The sequence below is a fragment of the Palaemon carinicauda genome, chromosome 32 (genome assembly GCF_036898095.1).
Source record: "Palaemon carinicauda isolate YSFRI2023 chromosome 32, ASM3689809v2, whole genome shotgun sequence".
Lineage (NCBI taxonomy): Eukaryota > Metazoa > Arthropoda > Malacostraca > Decapoda > Palaemonidae > Palaemon > Palaemon carinicauda.
The window spans coordinates 25,234,355-25,254,354 of NC_090756.1; the positions used below are offsets into that span (position 1 = coordinate 25,234,355).

The following is a 20,000-nucleotide window of genomic DNA, read 5'->3' on the forward strand; positions in this document are numbered from 1 at the left end:
CAGGATGCTAACGTGAATTACAAGACGCGATAGTAAATTGTAATAAATAAAAGTAACTTGCAAAACACTTTAAGTGGCCTACAGGACACCAGGCATCATAATGACTTCCAAGACAGAGTTCTGAGCTCTAAGACATCACTATAATAGTAAAATTGGTTCTTCGTAAACTTGTTCCAACCATATACATCCTCCTGTTACCAACTGCTAGCATAAAGTGAAACCATTCTTTATTTTATTACTAACTGCTAGCAAAAGATAAAACTGTTATGTACAAGAGTAGACCTTTGGAAGTTATTATGTGGTATTGCGGAGAATTAGATGGCGAGATAAAGTGAAGGATGATATGGAGAGAAAGAAGAGGTTTGGTGGAAGAGGATGTCTTTGATAGAAGGCATTGGAGAGTACGCATCGGGCAACCGACGACCCCTTAATGTAGGGGGGATAACGGTGGGGAAGAAATAGAAGAAGATAAGGTGAAGGATGATATGGAGAGAAGAGGTTCGGTGGAATATTGGAGAGGACGCATCAGGCAACCGACACTCTTAATGTAGGGATAACGGTGGAAGAAGAAGAAGACAAGGTGAAGGATAATATGGAGAGAAGCGGTTCGGTGGAAGATTGGAGAGGACGCAAAAGGCAACCGACCCTCTTAATGTAGGGATAACGGTGTGTGAGAAGACAAAGTGAAGGATGATATGGAGTGAAGAGGTTCGGTGGAAGATTGGAGAGGACGCAAAAGGCATCCGACCCCTTAGTGTAGGGATACCAGTGAGGAAAAAGAAGCAAAGAGGAAGAGATTAGTTGCCACGAACCACGAGAATCAAAGCCCTCAATTATTGTCAAGAGGAGGGGGGACTTGTATTGAGTTAGTGAGCCCACAATTACTTTAATAATATCCATGGAACCCTGCAGTAGCTCTTACACTTGTTCAACCAACATTTCCTGTCCTAAAACAGGTGTTTCTGTTCGCTTGTGTGATTTAGATAAATCATATTCTTTTGATTTTAGTTTTCATTCAGGTTTCAATGGTTGATTTTGAATTTAAAAAAAAAAAGTAAGCCAGTAATTTTGGTGTTTTTAAGTCTATTTGTATTGGGTGGAGTAAAACAGGTGTTTCTGTTCGCTTGTGTGATTTAGATAAATTATATTATTTTGATTTTTAGTTTTCATTCAGGTTTCAATGGTTGATTTTGACTTTTTAAAAAGTAAGCCAGTAATTTTAGTGTTTTTAAGTCTATTTGTATTAGGTGGAGCTAAGATCAGAATGGTAGTAAAAGAGGTTAAATATATTTTAAAATCTTACTTTGGATCAACTCAAACATCCTTTTTAATCAAAACAATTTGTTTATTTTGTCAATCTATTTCCATCGAATTCAGAAAGTATATTTTATTCTTTATTTATAACAATATTTTTCTTTGAAGAAAGTCTTGAAGCCTTCAGTAAAAGAGAGTAAATATATTTCCAAGTTCTATTTTAAAATGTTACTCGGATCAAACAAACAGCTTTTGTAATCAAAGAAATTTGTTTATTTTGTCAATCTATTTCCATCGAATTCAGAAAGTATATTTTATTCTTTATTTATAACAATATTTTTCTTTAAAGAAAGTCTTGAAGAATTTATTTATACCAATATTTTCCCTTAATGAAAGTCTGAAATACTTTCACATCACTGATATATTTCCTTAGAGATTGATGTGATAACGTCCCTGACTGGTGAACGCCAGACTGGCGTTCGAGTCCCGCTCAAACTCCTTAGTTCCTTTAGAGTCTGCAACCTCACCATCCTTTTAAGCTAAGGAAGGGGGTTTTAGGGGAGCCTATATGTCTATCTGCTGAGCCATCAGCAGCCATTGCTTGGTCTTCCTTGGTCCTAGCTTGGGTGGAGAGGAGGCTTGGGCGCTGATCATATATATATGGTCAGTCACTAGAGCATTGTCCTGCTCGATAGGGCAATGTCACTGTCCCTTGCCTTTGCTATTCATGAGCGGCCTTTAAACCTTTAAATAGTTTTCCTTAAAGAAAGTCTTGAAGTCTTTATCTATATCAATATTTTCCCTTAAATAAAGTCTTAGAGATTTTCCCATTACTTATATATTTCCTTAGAGAGTTCCATCCTTAATAGAACTCACAATAGGTTTGTTTACATAAACAAATATGAGATGGTTCATATATCTTCCGTCTCATCTTTCCTTTTTTATTATTGTTTTTTTTTTTCGTTCTGTTTAATCAACTTTTTATCGTCTCTTGGTATTCTTCTTCTTCTTCTTCTTCTTCTTCTTCTTCTTCTTCTTCTTCTTCTTCTTCTTCTTCTTCTTCTTCTTATTATTATTATTTTTTTTTTTTTGTAGCAAGTTAATTATCTTTTAAGTTTGGGCCCTACGAACTGAACTGTATTATTATTATTATTATTATCATTATTATTATTATTATTATTATTATTATTATTATTATTATTATTATTATTATTATTATTATCGAACCCACCCAGTGAATAAAAAGAAACAGAAAAGCGAAGAATAAACGATGAAAAATGAATAACGAATAAAACTAAACTGAAGAAGAAACAGACTCATCTGGTTCTTCGACTCGTCATTTGATCTCTCTCTCTCTCTCTCTCTCTCTCTCTCCGTTGATTCTCAGAATTAGTCGTAGTGACTTGGAATGTCCAGTTAACACAGTGGGAATTTGTGGAAGGTAGGAATTTTTGCTTAGTGGGATTCCAACTTGGAATTAATGATTAACTGGAATTCCCAGATGATTTATGGTCAGTGGGATTCCAAATTGGAATCTATACTTAACTGGAATATTCCCAGATGGTTTATGGTCAGTGGGAATCCAAATTGGAATTTATGATTAACTGGAATATTCCCAGATGGTTTATGGCCAGTGGAATTCCAAACTGGAATCTATACTTAACTGGAATATTCCTAGATCATAGGAATCAGTTGACTGGAATTATTCAGTTTTATTTAGTATTTGCAATATAAGTCATATGGCTGGTTACAAGGTCCTGGAAGGCCATTCGGAGCCAAGATGCAACTGGGGAAAGATAAAAAGTGGGTGCTCCTATTATTCGAGTTGTTACCGCAGTTAATTGATATTACTACTAGTGTATGCGACCTGTCAAAATGCCGGATAAATATTTAGATATATTCAAACACACGCATATGCAGCCCCCTCTCGCCAGGGTATGACAACATCATCTTCCCCCATCTCGAGGGACCGGGAGAGAGATGGAGTAGTTATACGTCTGGCAATGCCGCTGAGCGTGACTGGCAAAAAATGTGTTCACTAACGTATATATACAGTATATATATATATATATATATATATATATATATATATATATATATATATATATGATTTTATTATTATTATTAATATTGTAATTATTATTATTATTATTATAATTATTATTATTATTAATCAACATTATTCGTAATATGATAATTACCTTATATTCCATCATAGTCAGAGTTGTTATTATAATTGAACAATCTTAAACAAATACAGAAATGCGTTTATATCGCAATCTCCGACTCTTTCAATTTGCGCAAGAACTTAATATCTAAACCGGATGTTTACCTTTTTGGACGTTGGGTATTGTAAGCTACAATCTATCTATCTATCTATCTACACACACACACACACACACACATATATATATATATATATATATATATATATATATATATATATATATATATATATATATTAATTCTATGATTACCTTTGAGTTCAATATGACCTATTATCCTACTCGAGATAAAACTGCTTAGGTCAGCAATTTTCGGATTTGAGGCTTAATACTATCCCCCAGACCCCCCTCTTTTATCCTGGCTCTGAACCTTCATGTGTGTTTACAGTACGCCATCTTAAGCAACCGGGAGGTCTTTACATCCCCCCAGGGATGGACAAAAACAGACCGCTTGCTTCAGCGATAATGGATTCCCGGAAGATTGTCCTCAACCTCACTTAGAGTGATGAGGGCAAATAAGCGACCCTCTGAGGTAGTATGAGGGGGGTGGGGTAGGGCGAGAATGCACGTGTGCATAGCTATGCATTAATAAAACATCCTCAAGCAAGCAATTGCAATATATATGCTTCAAATCGTAGGAAAAAATCTCATTTTTAAAATATGTCCTTGAGGAATGCGTCGAAGACACGACAGGAATCGTGTTAAGTAGGTCGCGGAGCCAATTGGAGACGGAGCAATTGTCTACATTATTGCTGCTCATTAAGGCGTGCTTAGCCCATCTGGGCGAGGGTGGGGAGGCAGGGTTGAGGCAGCTTTCTGTTAGATGCGTTCGTAGTTTGTCAGTCTGTCTTCATGATTGTTTTGTATTAAGGGAGAGATTGAAAATTCCTCAACTGGAGATCTTGGAGAATCATGACATTTTGATATCTGACGGAACATTTTTATAAAATGGCTTTGATTTCTGGGATGAAGATGAGAGAGAGAGAGAGAGAGAGAGAGAGAGAGAGAGAGAGAGAGAGAGAGAGAGAGAGAGATAATTGCCTCGCCTCCGTGAAGATATTAAACCGTCCTCGTAAATATAAACAGCTAGAGACCCCTTGGAATGTATATCTTACTCGACGCGTGTTGTTAATAATTGTTCCTTTCAACTTTCTTCTCCAATTCTTCCTGAAGACGCGAGGGATTCTTCCAGAAGACACGAGGGATCCTCATGAAGGATTCTCGTGAATTAAATGTAGGATGGGTTATCAAGATTGTGTTTAGGATGAAATGAATAATGGATAAGCTTTTTATGTTATGAAGAAATTGTCATAAGGTTACAGTATGACCTCTGAACTTTCTCCAATTCTTCCTGAAGACACGAAGGATCCTCATGAAGGATCCTATTGAATGAAATGTAGGATGGATTATCAAGATTGTGTTTAGGATGAAATAAATAATGGATAAGTTTTTATGTGATAAAGATATTGTCATTAGATTACAATATGACCCCTGAACTTTCTCCAATTCTTCCTGAAGACACGAGGGATCCTCTTGAAGGATCCTCGTGAATTAAATGTATGTATATATATATATATATATATATATATATATATATATATATATATATATACATATATATATATATATATATATATATATATATATATATATATATATACTACCGGCCGCCCATCCTGACAACACTTCCTCGCCCACCCACGCCCACAGAGAAGAGATAACCTTGCGGGTGGGTAGAGTGTAGCTCATAGTACTGGTGTTATGTCCCCACTCTATCATTATTTAATGTCTGTCTGTCGAGTCGAAGTTAGGAGGGTCGTGTATGTGATTACCTTTTACCTAGAAGCCATTTTGTATATTGTTTTTGAAGGGAATTTTGTTTGTTGTTTGTGAGAGCAATTTTGTTTGTTGTTTGTGATAGTCCTGTTTGTTTTTCTACTTAAATTCGTGTTTGTTTTTCTTATAATTCTTTCGACTTTTTTTTTTGTTGTTTTCATGTTTTTTTTTTTTTTTTTTTTTTTTTCAAAAATTGGTTTTCAAATCCTAATTATTCTTTATCGATTTTTTCTTTTGTTGTGTTTATAAAGATTTGGTTTTCAAATTCATTTTTGTTGTTTATATATATATATATATATATGTGTGTGTGTATATATATATATATATATATATATATATATATATATATATATATACATATATATATATATATATATATATATATATATATATTTAATATCATATTAGTTAGTTCCTTATTTTTCTTATCATTTCTAATATATCTTGTTTCTCTATTGGTTTATTTTAACTATATATCAGTTCTTTTGTTTTTCTGCTTTTTATTATTATTATTATTATTATTATTATTATTATTATTATTATTATATCTTCTTAGTCATAATTGTTTTTACCAAATGGGAAAACTGAAGGGGCAAGAAAGTTCAGAAGCATTAACGAAAATATATATACATATATACATATGGAAATCACATATATCAACATACATACCCCAGTTTGTATTTTATGTATGCAATGTATAACATACATATACATTACATCTTTACGAACAAACAATTCTAATAAACACAAACTTGTTTGTGAATTCTTATTAGTAAACAAACTAAGTTGGAAGGAGGTTATGTTTTATCCCCTGTTTGTGTGTTTGTTTGTGAACAGCTTCCTGGCCACAATTATAATCGTAGAGTAATGAAACTTGGAGGGATTAACTGTTATGTGAATAGCTGGAAATGATTACATTTTGGAAGGTCAAGGTCAAAGGTTAAGGTCACAGTCAAGCAAAATGTCCAATTCACGTAATCAGCCATAAGTTTGGACATCATTGTCACAGAGACTTCAAACTTTAGTTCATATTTGAGTGTATGAAAATCCACATCAATTGATACATGTTAAGGTCAAAGGTCAAGGTCAAGTTCTAGCAAAAGGTCATGAAATAAGCTGCAGTCAGGGGAGGTAATTGATATATATATATATATATATATATATATATATATATATATATATATATATATATATATACATATATGCATATATACATATATATATCTTATATTAACATGTTCAATATATATATATATATATATATATATATTTTATATTAATATGTTCAATATATATATATATATATATATATATATATATATATATATATATATATATATATATATACTGTATATATATATATCTTATATTAACAAGTTCAATTTCGACGTAAAATATTGTAAACATTTCTAAAAATAACAGTTTTAACGTTAATTATATTGGGAAATTTCTAAAAATTAAATTTTTTACATTAATTTTTTTCTAAATTTTCAAAAAATTTCATTTTTATTTATCTATTCTTCTATAAATAAAAAAATCTATTGAGAATGACAAAGGAAAAGTGTAATTATTGTAAATTTATCTTGAAAAATAATATTTTTAAATATATAGATATATCAATTTCCACATTCAAGATAAAAATCAAATACTTTCTGATAATTCTTATTGTAGCACAATGCCGCTCACACCCGTCACCCAAGGACTGTCATTTCTCAAAAGATGCTTCTCTCCCTCACACTAAAGGAAACAGGATGCTCACACACACCAAAGTGTTTTTTATAATGCTTACCTCAATTGAAGCATGTAGAAGAAGCACTACTCACTAACGTAGCCATATTGTATATATATATACTATTTCCATTATCTATTTACAACCATTTATAAGAATCTCCGTCGTTTATATATTCCTAAACACACGTCTTGTCAGGACAGAGTTCAACTCTCGACTGAACGTGGCAGCAGTAGTTAGTTATATTTATTGTCACCAGACTTTTCATGTTTATACCCCCGCGAGGAAAAGCACTCAAGCTGATTGGCTGTTCAGTGTGTGACGTGTTGATGACGTCATGGAAGAAAGGAGCTGATTGGTTGTTTATGTTTGTGACGTGTAGATGACGTCATTAGGGTATATGCCTTGCTTCCTGTGGTCTTATTCACTTGTTATTCTTGAGGATTACCGTGGGCGTCTTGCTTTGCAGGGGAGAGAGAGAGAGAGAGAGAGAGAGAGAGAGAGAGAGAGAGAGAGAGAGAGAGAGAGATTATATACTTCAAAAGAATGACCCTAAGATTTGTAACGCCAGATATTTAATATCCTCTACACCAGGAAAAGAATGACAAGCAGTGCTTTTGGTATTCTGAATGTCCAACTATTTGACTGAATATTCAGTTCAAGACGTCGTATTGAAACTCAATCATCTATTTCAGGGTCATTGGAAGGGTCAAAAGGTCACACACAACATCTTCCAATTAGTCATGGTTGACAGATGTGGGATGTTGTAAAATATAAATATAAACATTAATTGAGAAATGAATGTTTTTTTAAATGTCAAGTGACATTATCTTGATTGGAATCCTATTGAGTCCAAATCATTGATTTAAACTAAGTAAAACTAGAAATGCACTCTGAGAGTGCAGACCTCCGCCACGGCAGCTTATTTCTCGCAGCCAGCTTGCCTTTCCCAGAATCAATTAATCCTTTCCAGCTCTTTACATAGTTTAAAATCCGTGCAAGTTTCATTACTTTAAATTTCAAATTGTGGCTGTTTGGTTGATGACCGGAATTTGACCTTTTGCTTGGCCTTAACCTCGGAATAGATCTTGACCTTTGACCTTAACGTGCATTTATTGGCGTGGATTTTCATACACTTATATATGAACCAAGTTTGAAATCTCTGTGACAGCGATGTCCAAACTTGTGACTGATTATGTGAATTGGACATTTTGCTTGACCGTGACCTCGACCTTTGACCTTGACCTTCCAAAACTGAATCATTTCCAGCTTTTTACATAAAAGTCAATCCCTGCCAGTTTCATTATTCTACGATTTAAATTGTGGTCAGGAAGCTGTTCACAAACAAACACACATACAAACAGGGGTTGAAACATAACCTCCTTCCAATTTCGTTGGCGGAGGTAACTATTGCTTTGTTAAGTGTTCTGATTACATATTCTTAATAGATTTGTATCTTTAGACCTTGAATAAACTATTACATTCTTTAGGTCTAGATAGCTTCAGATCTTTCAGATTTTAGTATTACCTCTTACGGTTCCTCACGTGCTTGTTGAGGATGGTAACTATTGTCGTTGTCATCTTTCCAGGGTGATTAGAAAGTCTATCTTGGCGAATAATATCATATTTGAGAGCACTCTTTATACTTTACATATTTATAAGAAAATAGAGTGAAGATTGTAATTGCAAAAAGTCTTTTCTTTTACATAGAACGCAATTGAAATTATTGGATGAGATTGAGTCTGAGTCTTGAGAGTAGTCAAAGATTCAGGGTACCAGGTTGAGGATGGTAGCTTCCTTCTTTCCAGCATATTTATAAGAATTTTATTGAGGCCAGTGTGTTGTGGGGTTTAGAGTCTGTAGAGTAAATTTGCCTTCGTCAGAAGTTATATATCTGTTATTTGATATTATTAGGTATTAATTTTATCCTCATTTCTAGTTTCATTATTTATATACCTCAGTGATTTTTTTTTTTTTTTTTTTTTTTGACAAAAACTATTATCAAGTCTTGAGGTATATATTATCATGAGATTTTGATGGCCTATTTAAAGGTTTAAATTCCACTCATGAATGCCAAAGGCAAGAGACAGTAACATTGCCTTATCAAGCAGGACTTGAGATTATGATAACCATTGTTTGTACGACTCCTATTCATGTAAATGAATCTTGAATCCTGAATCCTCTTTTCTTTCCATGATGAATCGCACTGACTCATGAATCATTCAAAAATGTAAAGCTTGTTTGTACGACTCCTATTCATGTAAGTGAATCTTGAATCCTGATTCCTCTTTTCTTTCCATGATGAATCGCACTGACTCATGAATCATACCCAAATGTAAAGCTTGTTTGTACGACTCCTATTCATGTAAATAAATCAATGAATCCTGAATCCTCTTTTCTTTCCATGATGAATCGCACTGACTCATGAATCATTCCAAAATGTAAAGCTCTAACCATATGTCGAAGTTCTTGAGTCATTTCCCTCTTCCTCCCCTATTTCCCCTCATGCTGGCATCAGAGGGAAAATTTCAGATCAATTGGTACCCTCATCTCGACTCTTGTCATTGGGAATTCTGCTTATGTTGCATTTTTTATTTTATTTCTAATAGATTCTGTTGGGTTTTTCTATTGCAGTGTAGGAAACTATTACAAAAAATAGTTTTACTAGTTCATAAACATCACGTCAAACCTTCCTATAAACGGTGCATAATTCACTTCTATTCCAGGGTGTTAAGTTCCCTTCTTTATAATAACTCTGTCACACCCTTGTAACATTTTCTTTCTTCTGTTATTCTTACATTAAGGGGTCGGTTGCCTAATACACCCTCTTTAATGTCTTTTTCCTTCTTACACTTCTTTCCCATTGTTATCCTTACATTAAAGAGTTGGTTGCCTGATACGCCTACTCCAATGGCTTCTTCGTTCTAACATTCCCAAATTGCAAACTTTTTTTTACCAAAACTTAATCAAACCTAATTGCCATCCATTCTTTCCACTTGACCAAGCCATTTCAAAAGTCTTTGATTCATCCGTTAACATAATATAATAGCATAGTTTTTTCCTATCAACTAATTTACAACATACACTACGTAGACAATAAATAATAACAGCTTCCATCTCTTTTCTTTCTTTCACATTCAACTTCAGCATTTTTGCTTCCGCTTAAACATGTTCTGAACCATCGTTAGGTGTCTATGGAACTGGTATATATTACCTAAGTCATTTGTTTTTCTTCCCTATACCTAGGCCACCTACAAGTCCTCATCTACAATGGTTACCATAAGAGTTTATTACTGTCATTGTACAAATGTGTCACAGTGAGAAAGATACCAAAGATTCTTAGGAGAGTCTCTTGGATCCCAACTATATTTCTTTCCGCTGTCCATTTTTCGTCTATTGTTACACTGAATTTATTTGTCCAACCTCTTCAAAATTACTTTGCTCCAATTTTGACCCATTTTAAAAATGATTCAGAACAATAAAGCTTTGTAAATCACTTGTATTAGTCTTCATCTTCCATGTAACAAAAATTATTCAACTTGGTTGCTTAAGTACTAGAACAGAGCCATGTATATCAAAGAGACCAATGTCGTTTTATATCTTACCTCTAGATAGCACAACACATACTTTGTATTTGTTTAATATCATTTAACTCTGTATTACTTGATTGATATGATGGCTATGACTCTGCGTTCAGCTGGGGTCCTATCTTTGCTTGACTGGGTTACGGTATTTCACCTATGGCTGGTACAATTACTATCCTTCAATCAGTCTCATGATTAAGTTAGGTGCATCTCATAGACAGGCCTATTTGCATTTCTCTAAAGAGCATTAAGCTTGTATTATGGTTGACACTACTATCTCTATTTCCACTCTCCTTCTCTGCTGGTTTTCTGTGTGGAGATGGACAAAATATGGAACAACCTATAAAGCTACTGGTTTCTGTATCCTGTCTTTTTCTTGTTCAACACTGCAGTTTTAGTCATGTATGTGTATATATACATACATATATATTTTGATTATATTATGTATAATGACTCACGTCCTGACATTTCTTATATTTGATGAGGTTCCCCCTTGCCTGCTGCAGCTAGTATTATTCATAGCCTTCTGCAACCAGGAGTACTCCTAGCATGATTCAGCTAGTATTACCTCTAGCCTGCTGCAGAATTCTGCAACCAGTATTACCCCTAGCCTTCTGCAACCAGGATTACCCCTAGTATGATTCAACTAGTATTGCCCTTAGCCTTCTAAAACCAGGATTACCCCTAGCATGATTCAGCTAGTATTATCCTTAGCCTTCTGCAACCAGCATTACCTCTAGCCTACTGCAGCTAGTACTACCCCTAGCCTGCTGTAGCTAGTATTTTCCCTAGCCTTCTGCAGCCAGTATTACCCATAGCCTTCTGCAACCAGGATTACCCCTAGCATGATTCAGCTAGTATTACCCTTAGTCTTCTGCAACCAGCATTACGTCTAGCCTGCTGCAGCTAGTATTACCCCTAGCCTGCTGCAGCTAGTATTATCCTTAACTTTCTGCAATCATTATTACCCCTAGCCTTCTGCAACCAGGATTACCCCTAGCATGATTTAGCTAGTATTACCCCTAGCCTGCTGCAGGTAGTGTTCCCTCTAGTCTGCTGCAGCTAGTATTACCCCTTGCTTTATGCAGCTAGTATTACCCCGGGCCTGCTGCAGCTAGTATTATCCATTTTCTGCAATCATTATTACCCTTAGCCTTCTGCAACCAGTATTATCTATAACCTGCTGCAGCTACTATTATCCCTAGCCTGCTGCAGCTACTATTATCCCTAGCCTGCTGCAGCTAGTATTACCCCTTGCTTTATGCAGCTAGTATTACCCCTAGCCTACTGCAGTTAGTGTTACCTCTAGTCTGCTGCAGCTAGTATTACCCCTTGCTTTATGCAGCTAGTATTACCCCGGGCCTGCTGCAGCTAGTATTATCCATTTTCTGCAATCATTATTACCCTTAGCCTTCTGCAACCAGTATTATCTATAACCTGCTGCAGCTACTATTATCCCTAGCCTGCTGCAGCTACTATTATCCCTAGCCTGCTGCAGCTACTATTATCACTAGCCTGCTGCAGCTAATATTACCCCTTGCTTTATGCAGCTAGTATTACCCCTAGCCTGCTGTAGGTAGTGTTACCTCTAGTCTGCTGCAACTAGTATTGCCCCTAGCTTTATGCAGCAAGTATTCCCCTTAGCTGGGTGAGGCTAGTATTACTCATAGCCACTCAGACAAGGCTCTAAATGTCTCCTGAATTTTCTTTGAATTGATCTTTGGGGTTGAGGTTACCAGCTATTATGAGATCCACCAGGTGGGTAAGTAATTTTATCTATCAACTTTCAGTACGTTTTATGTGGTCACACACCCATGTACTGACTTTACCCAGTATCATTTCACTTCATTGAGTGAGAGAAACTATATAGCAAAAATTTTCATTAGGTTACAACCCTGGTTGGTAAAGCAGGATGCTATAAGCACTTGGGCTCCAACAGGGACTTCTGACAAGGCTAGTGCTCTCTACTTCACTATTTGAAGGCTGAGCTATACAAGGAACACCTTCGAGCTTGCTATTGGTTGGTGGTCACTCGTCCACATAACAGATAGGCTAAATGCTGCTTTACGAACTGAAAGACTAGCCATCTAGTGAACATACTCTGCCTAGTACTGATTGGCGGTTACCCGTCTCAATTACTAGCCAGACTAACTGTCATTTGCAAAGGATCGACGTAAGGAAAATGCGACGAAAGAATCAAAATCTATTTTATTAGCAGAAAGACACAGGACCTCCTCCGGTCCTCAAAAATATTTGGGGGAAAGTGTTTAATTTACTACCGAGCTGTCAATCATATTAGATATTTATACATCAATATTTGTAAATATTTATGGCCATCATGTGATGTTGTTTGTGTTCAAGAGACTTGTTTATTTTTTTTGTGAATGTCCTATGAATTCATTTTGCGTTATTTCCTATCCAAAAAAGAAGAAAATATATATATTCGTATATATTGCACCTACTATAGAGAAGACTACAGCTTATCATTTAACTGGGGGAAACCTTATTTAAAGCCTTAATAAAAAGGATTACTCACAACCTTGGTTTGTCATAACGAAGAATATGAAAATATATCTTTCTACATCTTTGCCGTATTGGAGTTACTGTCTTTCGTATATAATCATAATAAATTCTAAGAGATTAAGAAAATAAATTTGAAAATTAATTTAGGATGAGATTTGTACAACGTTTCGCGTTTTCCGGTTATACTAAAGTTATTCTTCCTCTTCTTCTTCTTCTTCCACTTCAAATATCTTTTCAATCTATAACAAAAAAGCACTCGACATATTTTCTTAACATTTTTAGAAGTCTATCTTTTATTTCCAATGTGTATTGTATCCAAAATCTCCTTTTATTGTTTCATTCAAAATATTTCAAACATGGAACAAAAGCACGCGACATATTTAGGTTCGTTTATACACCAAAAAAGACGATCACTTTCTACTGTGCATTTTCGAAAACTGAGAAGCTTTGAATTAACATAGAAGTTGCTGATCTAGTCTCCAGTTACGTTCATTTGCTTTGTCGCAGCAGCGGAAAACAGCCGACTGGGTGGCGCTTGATAGTTACCATTCGCGTTCACTCAGTACGTAAAATCATGAATAGCTCTTGTGGAGGAAGCATTCATTTTTGGACATTCAGAAATATAATACTGTTAATTTGTGATCTATAGTGCTGTACTATAGTGGATACTAAGATTACTGTGTTACATATTATTTTAAAGACTTGTTGGAAACACTGCTTTGACGTCATAGAAGTAACAATGTCAGGGTAAAGTTTCGTTTGAATTGTTGTTTTTGAGTAGGGTGCTTTGTGCTGTACTCCGAAGAGCTATCAGTATTATACAATGACACCAGAAATTTATAGCCTATACCATGTTTTGTATACTAAAGAGATCTGTAAGATTGTTATCGTGGAAAGTGACGATTCAACTTGGATTAATACTGCGTTATCTTCAATTTAAGACTGCCACGTCAATATATTACTTTGAACGTAAACTGACACGGACTGGGATAATCATTTTGTAATATCTACTCGATATGTACCAATCAACTCATTCGCAGTTGTTTATAAACCTGTTCTGAAGCTTCTCAGTTGCACATGCTTCGTTATTTGCCACTACGGACTGGAAACATTTCTCCTCCCCTTACAAAAGAGACTCGTCGTCCTTATCCTGTGAGCTCTCATGAATCATTCCTTCCTCCATTTCTTGCAGGAGCATACCTCTGGCCATTTCATTATCATCCACGGCCATTTCCTCGTTGAAGTTCATTTCTTGAGTATTGAACGTGTGAGTGTGATGGACTTCTTCATCGAAAGGCCTTGAGATCATGGCTCTCGAAGACATCTCTTCGTCGTCAAGCGTTATCTCCTCCGTCTCCTCTGACTCCGAGTCTGGTCTGTCCGAAGTTTCGCAGTCGCAGCTTCCTGTGCATGATGCTGTCATTGTGCTAGGTCTACTTGGGTTGTCTCCAACATTAGACACATAATCACCATTGTACATTGCAGTATTTGACCTAGGGCTTAAAGCTACACTATCACAAACATGCGAAGCTGCAGATTCATCGAGGTGACTCAAATCTTTCCCTCTACTTTCTATGGCATCTTGAAAAGAATATAATGTATGGGCTTCAGCTGAAGCTGGAGTGTCATCGTTTGATGTACATGGAGTTAAGTTAGTGTCTTCTGGCTCTACTAGTGGGGGTGTTGCATTAATCATCCTAGCTGGACTGCTGACTTTTGGACAAGGATTTGGGGTTGTAGCTCTACTGCTGTTATTACTGGATCTATTATCACGCGACAGACTCAGAATATCGTTGTCTTTGCTCTTACTCGCAATGTGATTACCAGAAGGTCCGGCCAGGGAAACGGAAGTGACTGAGATGGAGGCCAAAGCTGCTGGAGAAGCACCAACCGACGAGATGGTGGTCGTTGACGTAGTGGTGTTGGTGAAAGTTGGGGGACATGCTGTGATGGTATTCGTGAAGGTGGTTGTGCTGTAAGGGGTACTTCCCATAGAAGGTGACCCTAGGTTGTTGCAGATGGCGCTGATAGGGATGACGATACTTGATGTCTGAGTCGTGTTGGAGTAGAACCCCGGAGGAACAGAAGACGCGTTGACGTTCGAAGCTATTGACGTACTAACTAGGGAAGTTGTGGAGATGTTGAAACTTGCAGCAGAAGTAGTCGTGGTAGTTGTGGTGGTGGACGTGGCCGATGTAATGGTGGATTTAGGTGGAGGAGGCCCTTGTGGGAAGAGGGAGTCGTACGATGGCGGAAGATCAGCGGCCTGCCAGGGGGTCATTCTCGGCGTGTGCAAGCACTGGCCAGAGTTACAGACAACACGAACCTGTAACGCGTGATTCATTGTGAATTCATTTTGGAAATGCAACGAATTATGTAATTTTAGAATAACTAGTTGTTTGGAAATGTAAGTGATGATGAAAACTCATTTGGTTATATTCTTAAAAGAGGTAAAACTTCAGAGATGCATTAGAGTTTGGAGAACAATGAAAAAATAATGAAAAATATACTGAGATGTGGAAGCATCAAATGTAGTTTCTTAAGATATCAGACAGTTATGGAATTATAGAATACTCTTGATGAGTCTTACAAAATATTAGTCTCCAGAGGAAACAAATTATATATTATATTACAGAATAGTTCTAGCATTAAGAATCAGGAAACCATAATCGATTCAAGAAAACAGACAGTGTTTTTTTCATGAAATATTTGTATAATAAATGAACTTGGAATAACTATTGTCAGAAGAGACTAAGACCTTATTGAATTTATTATGATCCATGCAACTTCTGTAGATACTTAACAATTCAAATACAGTATCTGACAAACTATGAAATAGTTTTGGCAAGTTCTTGGAAAATATATTTGTGCTGGAAATTATAATTTCTATTGAAACACATGCATGTTATATACTGATCCTTCATAACTTCTATTCTAACATTTGAACCTTAAAAGTGTGCCAGTGGTTTTGACATGATGTACCATGCTGTTCACTGCACAATCCCAGAGCCTCTGCAATCTGTCTACTGCCAAACTGTAACAGCATTATTGATGTTGACAAGGCTTTAATATTGTTAAGGTATAGGTTACCCGAGTTAGTATTATTACTAGCTAAGCTACAACCGTAGTAGAAAAAGCAGGATGCTACAAGCCCTAGGGCTCCAACAGGGAAAGTACCCCAGTAAGGAAAGGAACTAAGGGAATAAATAAACTATATATCAGAAGTAGTGCTGTCTACTTAAATGGAATTACCACCTTTACACTAATTGCCGTACCCGAGGGGCCATGCTACGTACCTGTATTGCCATATGGTGAGCCGATGACATGGTGGACGACACCTCGTAAGATTCTGCGTACGAGTTGTGGTCTTGGTGTTGAGGTGGACCTTGCGTCGGAGTAGGCCTTGCCCTTCGCCAGTATAAGACTCCAGCAAGGACCAGCACCACAAGGAGGGCTGCCCCAACCCAGGGTCCCACCATGACGGTGACTAGACCACTTAACATTTCTGAAAAGAAGCAGTTTGGTTGGAACATCACAACTGGGATTCTTTGACCAATCAGCAAAGCAGTTAATTAAGTAGTGGTATTGAATTATTCGTTCTCTCTCAGAATAATGGTTCCTTCTAACCTTTATCTCATATTTCTGCTTCTGAAGAATTTCGTTTCATGAGGTTAAACTTGCAATAGAATTTGAGATCTTGCATTGATTAGCACTGGGTGTCAGAGAGACATGATAATCCAGAATAGTGAGTTAGTAATGCATTATCATATCATATACCTACCATATTTGTTCATTCTTTCTGAGGATTTGGTATACTGAGACATAAACCAATATTCGTTTTAACAAGCATAAGAAATTTCAATCTCTCGGTCATCATTAGCTGTGCAATAGTCTTCAGTCAATATTAGCACCCTGTGTCTTTCAGTTTTATCAAGATGTGAGTTCCCAGTTCCCATATTCTTAAAAGCAAGAAACTGATACTAACATTACCCTCCACACTTACAGTTTACAGTTTACCTAATACCTCAGTTTAGGGATTCCAGCCACCGAGGTAACCTAAACAATCCATCTACCATCGTTTAAATCTAGGTTATATATGAGAAGGTTAAGTTCCCATTCCTTACCATCATTATCGCAATGGATCTCGTCCGTGTTTTCAGGCTGTCCGCAGTTGATGTGTTGGTCGCACCAGAGAGATTTGTGAATGCAGTGATGTTGGTAACCGTGGTAGTCTGTTTTTCCGCAGGATTGGAAGCCTTCCTTGCATCCTCTCTCGCCAACTGGAATGTGTTATTGAGATGAGTGAATTGGTTAGGAAACAAAGAGTAATATCATAGTTTATTGGATGATAGATTGAGGAGGGGGTTAGTTATATAAGCTAATACTTTTCTAGATGACTATGATATTACAAATATTGTTTTTGTATTATTATCATTACTAGTTAAGCTACAGCCCTAGTTGGAAATAGCAGGATTCTATAAGCCCAAGGGCTTTGGCAAACAGAATAGTGTGCTTGAATGCACCCTTAAGTAAGGGAACTCTAACCCAAGACAGTAGAAGACTGTGGCACAGACACTATTGCACTACCCAAGACTAGAGAACATTAGTTTGATTTTGGAGTGTCCTTCTAGAACTGTGTATATATTAAATATACATGTATTATCCAATGTTCCTTCCATAAATAAATTGATTGTAGGGATACCAATATACTTAATAGTGTGAGTGGAAGCTCTCACAGGTGTATTTTTAGGATAATTGATAGTTATAACTCATATGACTTATATTCTCCTGAATTCAGGATAAGGGCCAACATCTATCCACTCTTGAGTCAGTGCTCTAATATTCTTAGGTGTAATTGTTTCATATATCCAGCTAGACATCATAATGGAAGAAATAGTTTGAGGGAATGCTGGGAAACGTATTCTTGGTAACTTACGCGAGTACTTGTAGGCTGTGACCACGAATGTGAATCCTCTGTAGGATCTCCAAGGCTTTTTCCGCAGGCTGGTGAAATCTCTTGCGCCTATCGACACCTGCACTCGCAGTTCGGACACCTGAGAAAATATTTATTGCTCATCAAAACAAAGTTTGTCTAAAAGAAAGACAGAATTGAAGTAAATGTTAATGTCTCAAAAGGTTTGCACTTTCTGCTTTCATTGTTAAGTTATATAAAAAAGAAATCGTAAGGGGTAAATGTGTGTCTAATGTGCCCAGATGAAGCCTCTTAGTAATACTCTCTGGTAGTGAATTTTTGTTGTTATCTCATCGGTGATACATCTAAGGTTATAGGCTGTCCCATAGTCAACTTTTTGGGTAAATCGTTGCTGTTTTTCTGTTGCTCTCAGCAGTTCTCTTGCCTTTTATGTGATAGTCATCCAATTTTATATTATGCCCTCTACTTAATTATCTTACTATAGTCCATATCTTTTATCGAGGCAGATTTGCATCGACTCGCAGCGGTGCCCCTTTTAGCTCGGAAAATTTTCCTGATCGCTGATTGGTTAGAATTATCTCGTCCAACCAATCAGCGATCAGGAAACTTTTCTGAGCTAAAAGGGCACCACTGCGAGTCGGTGCAAATCTGCATCGCTAAAAGAAATTGACTATAGGGTAACCTTCATTTATCAACATCGCCTGGATACATTCCAGTTTTGCATGGACAGATTTCGAGATACTACAGTGACAAACCAATGGCAAACCAGTTATATGACTTTGTACATTTGGTTAACACTGATTGGTTGTACTGGTTAGGTTACCTATTTACTTAGACATCAAGAAAAGGAAAGAAAGATCCTCTCTTAGATAACTTTGATGCTAGAAGTGGGACTCTGTACATATGGTCTACACAAATTTGGTGTACTGTCTAGGTTGTATATCTACTTAGACACCAAGATAAGGAAAGATGCTCTCTTAGTTAACTCTGATGTTAGAAGTAGGACTCGTACATATGGTTTACACAGAGAGGGTGTACTATCTAAGTTTTCTGTGTACATAGACACCAAGATATGGAAAGATCCTCTCTCAGATGACTCTGAATTAACTGCATGGCATGAAGATAAACGTTATTTCAGAAACAAACGAATAAATAAACAATCTACTCACCCCACACCTCATGACGCTGCCCATCATGGGGGGATTTGGGCAGTACCCGAAGAGGGCCCTTCGAAATCCAATGTGAGACAACTTATCGACTCCGGAGACAGACCAGGATCCGCACTGCTCGTCTTGAGGAGTCGAGGTGTCGTGAAGAACCTGGAAGAAAAAGAGGAAAACGTTATATTCTCTCTCTCTCTCTCTCTCTCTCTCTCTCTCTCCTCTCTCGGAATAAGTTATACGAGGTCATAAAAATGTTTAAACGATGGAATCTCCGCGGATGGACTAAAACGTCTTCGAGACATCCAAAATCCTAGTAACTCTCTCTCTCTCTCTCTCTCTCTCTCTCTCTCTCTCTAATAGAATAAGTTATACAAGATCATAAAATCTCTCTAAACAAAATAATTCGCTATACCCAAGTGCAAATGGAATCTCCGCGGATGGACTAAAACGTCTTCGAGACATCCGAAATCCTTGTAACTCTCTCTCGCTCTCTCTCTCTCTCTCTCTCTCCTCTCTCTCTCTCTCTCTCTTAAGGAGAAATATCTTCAGACTCTCTCTCTCTCTCTCTCTCTCTCTCTCTCTCAGGAGAGATATCTTCAGACTCATATTGGCATCGGAATTGTATTGGAAAATCTTATTCTCTGGTCGTTTGTCTGGTTTATGAAGGGCAATTTGCATTGTTATGCGAGACGTGCCAGATTCCTTTTGAATTTGCGTGTGTGTTTCTTTGGGTTTATGTATGGATATTAGACC

At 36.5% G+C, this 20,000-nt stretch overlaps 1 protein-coding gene across 1 annotated transcript in view; it reads right to left on the reverse strand.

Annotated features, from left to right (window-relative positions):
• Window positions 1–12,831: 12,831 nt before the first annotated feature.
• The window catches only part of LOC137625539 (serine-rich adhesin for platelets-like), a 19,781-nt gene continuing 12,612 nt past the window's right edge, over window positions 12,832–20,000 (reverse strand). Inside the window, exons 4-8 of the mRNA XM_068356449.1 lie at window positions 19,254–19,403; window positions 18,088–18,205; window positions 17,276–17,431; window positions 16,448–16,656; window positions 12,832–15,477 (exon numbers count right to left, since the gene is read on the reverse strand). Of these exons, the coding sequence (XP_068212550.1) occupies window positions 14,275–15,477; window positions 16,448–16,656; window positions 17,276–17,431; window positions 18,088–18,205; window positions 19,254–19,403 (1,836 nt within the window). The 3' untranslated portion in view covers window positions 12,832–14,274. The remainder of the gene's footprint in view (window positions 15,478–16,447; window positions 16,657–17,275; window positions 17,432–18,087; window positions 18,206–19,253; window positions 19,404–20,000) is intronic.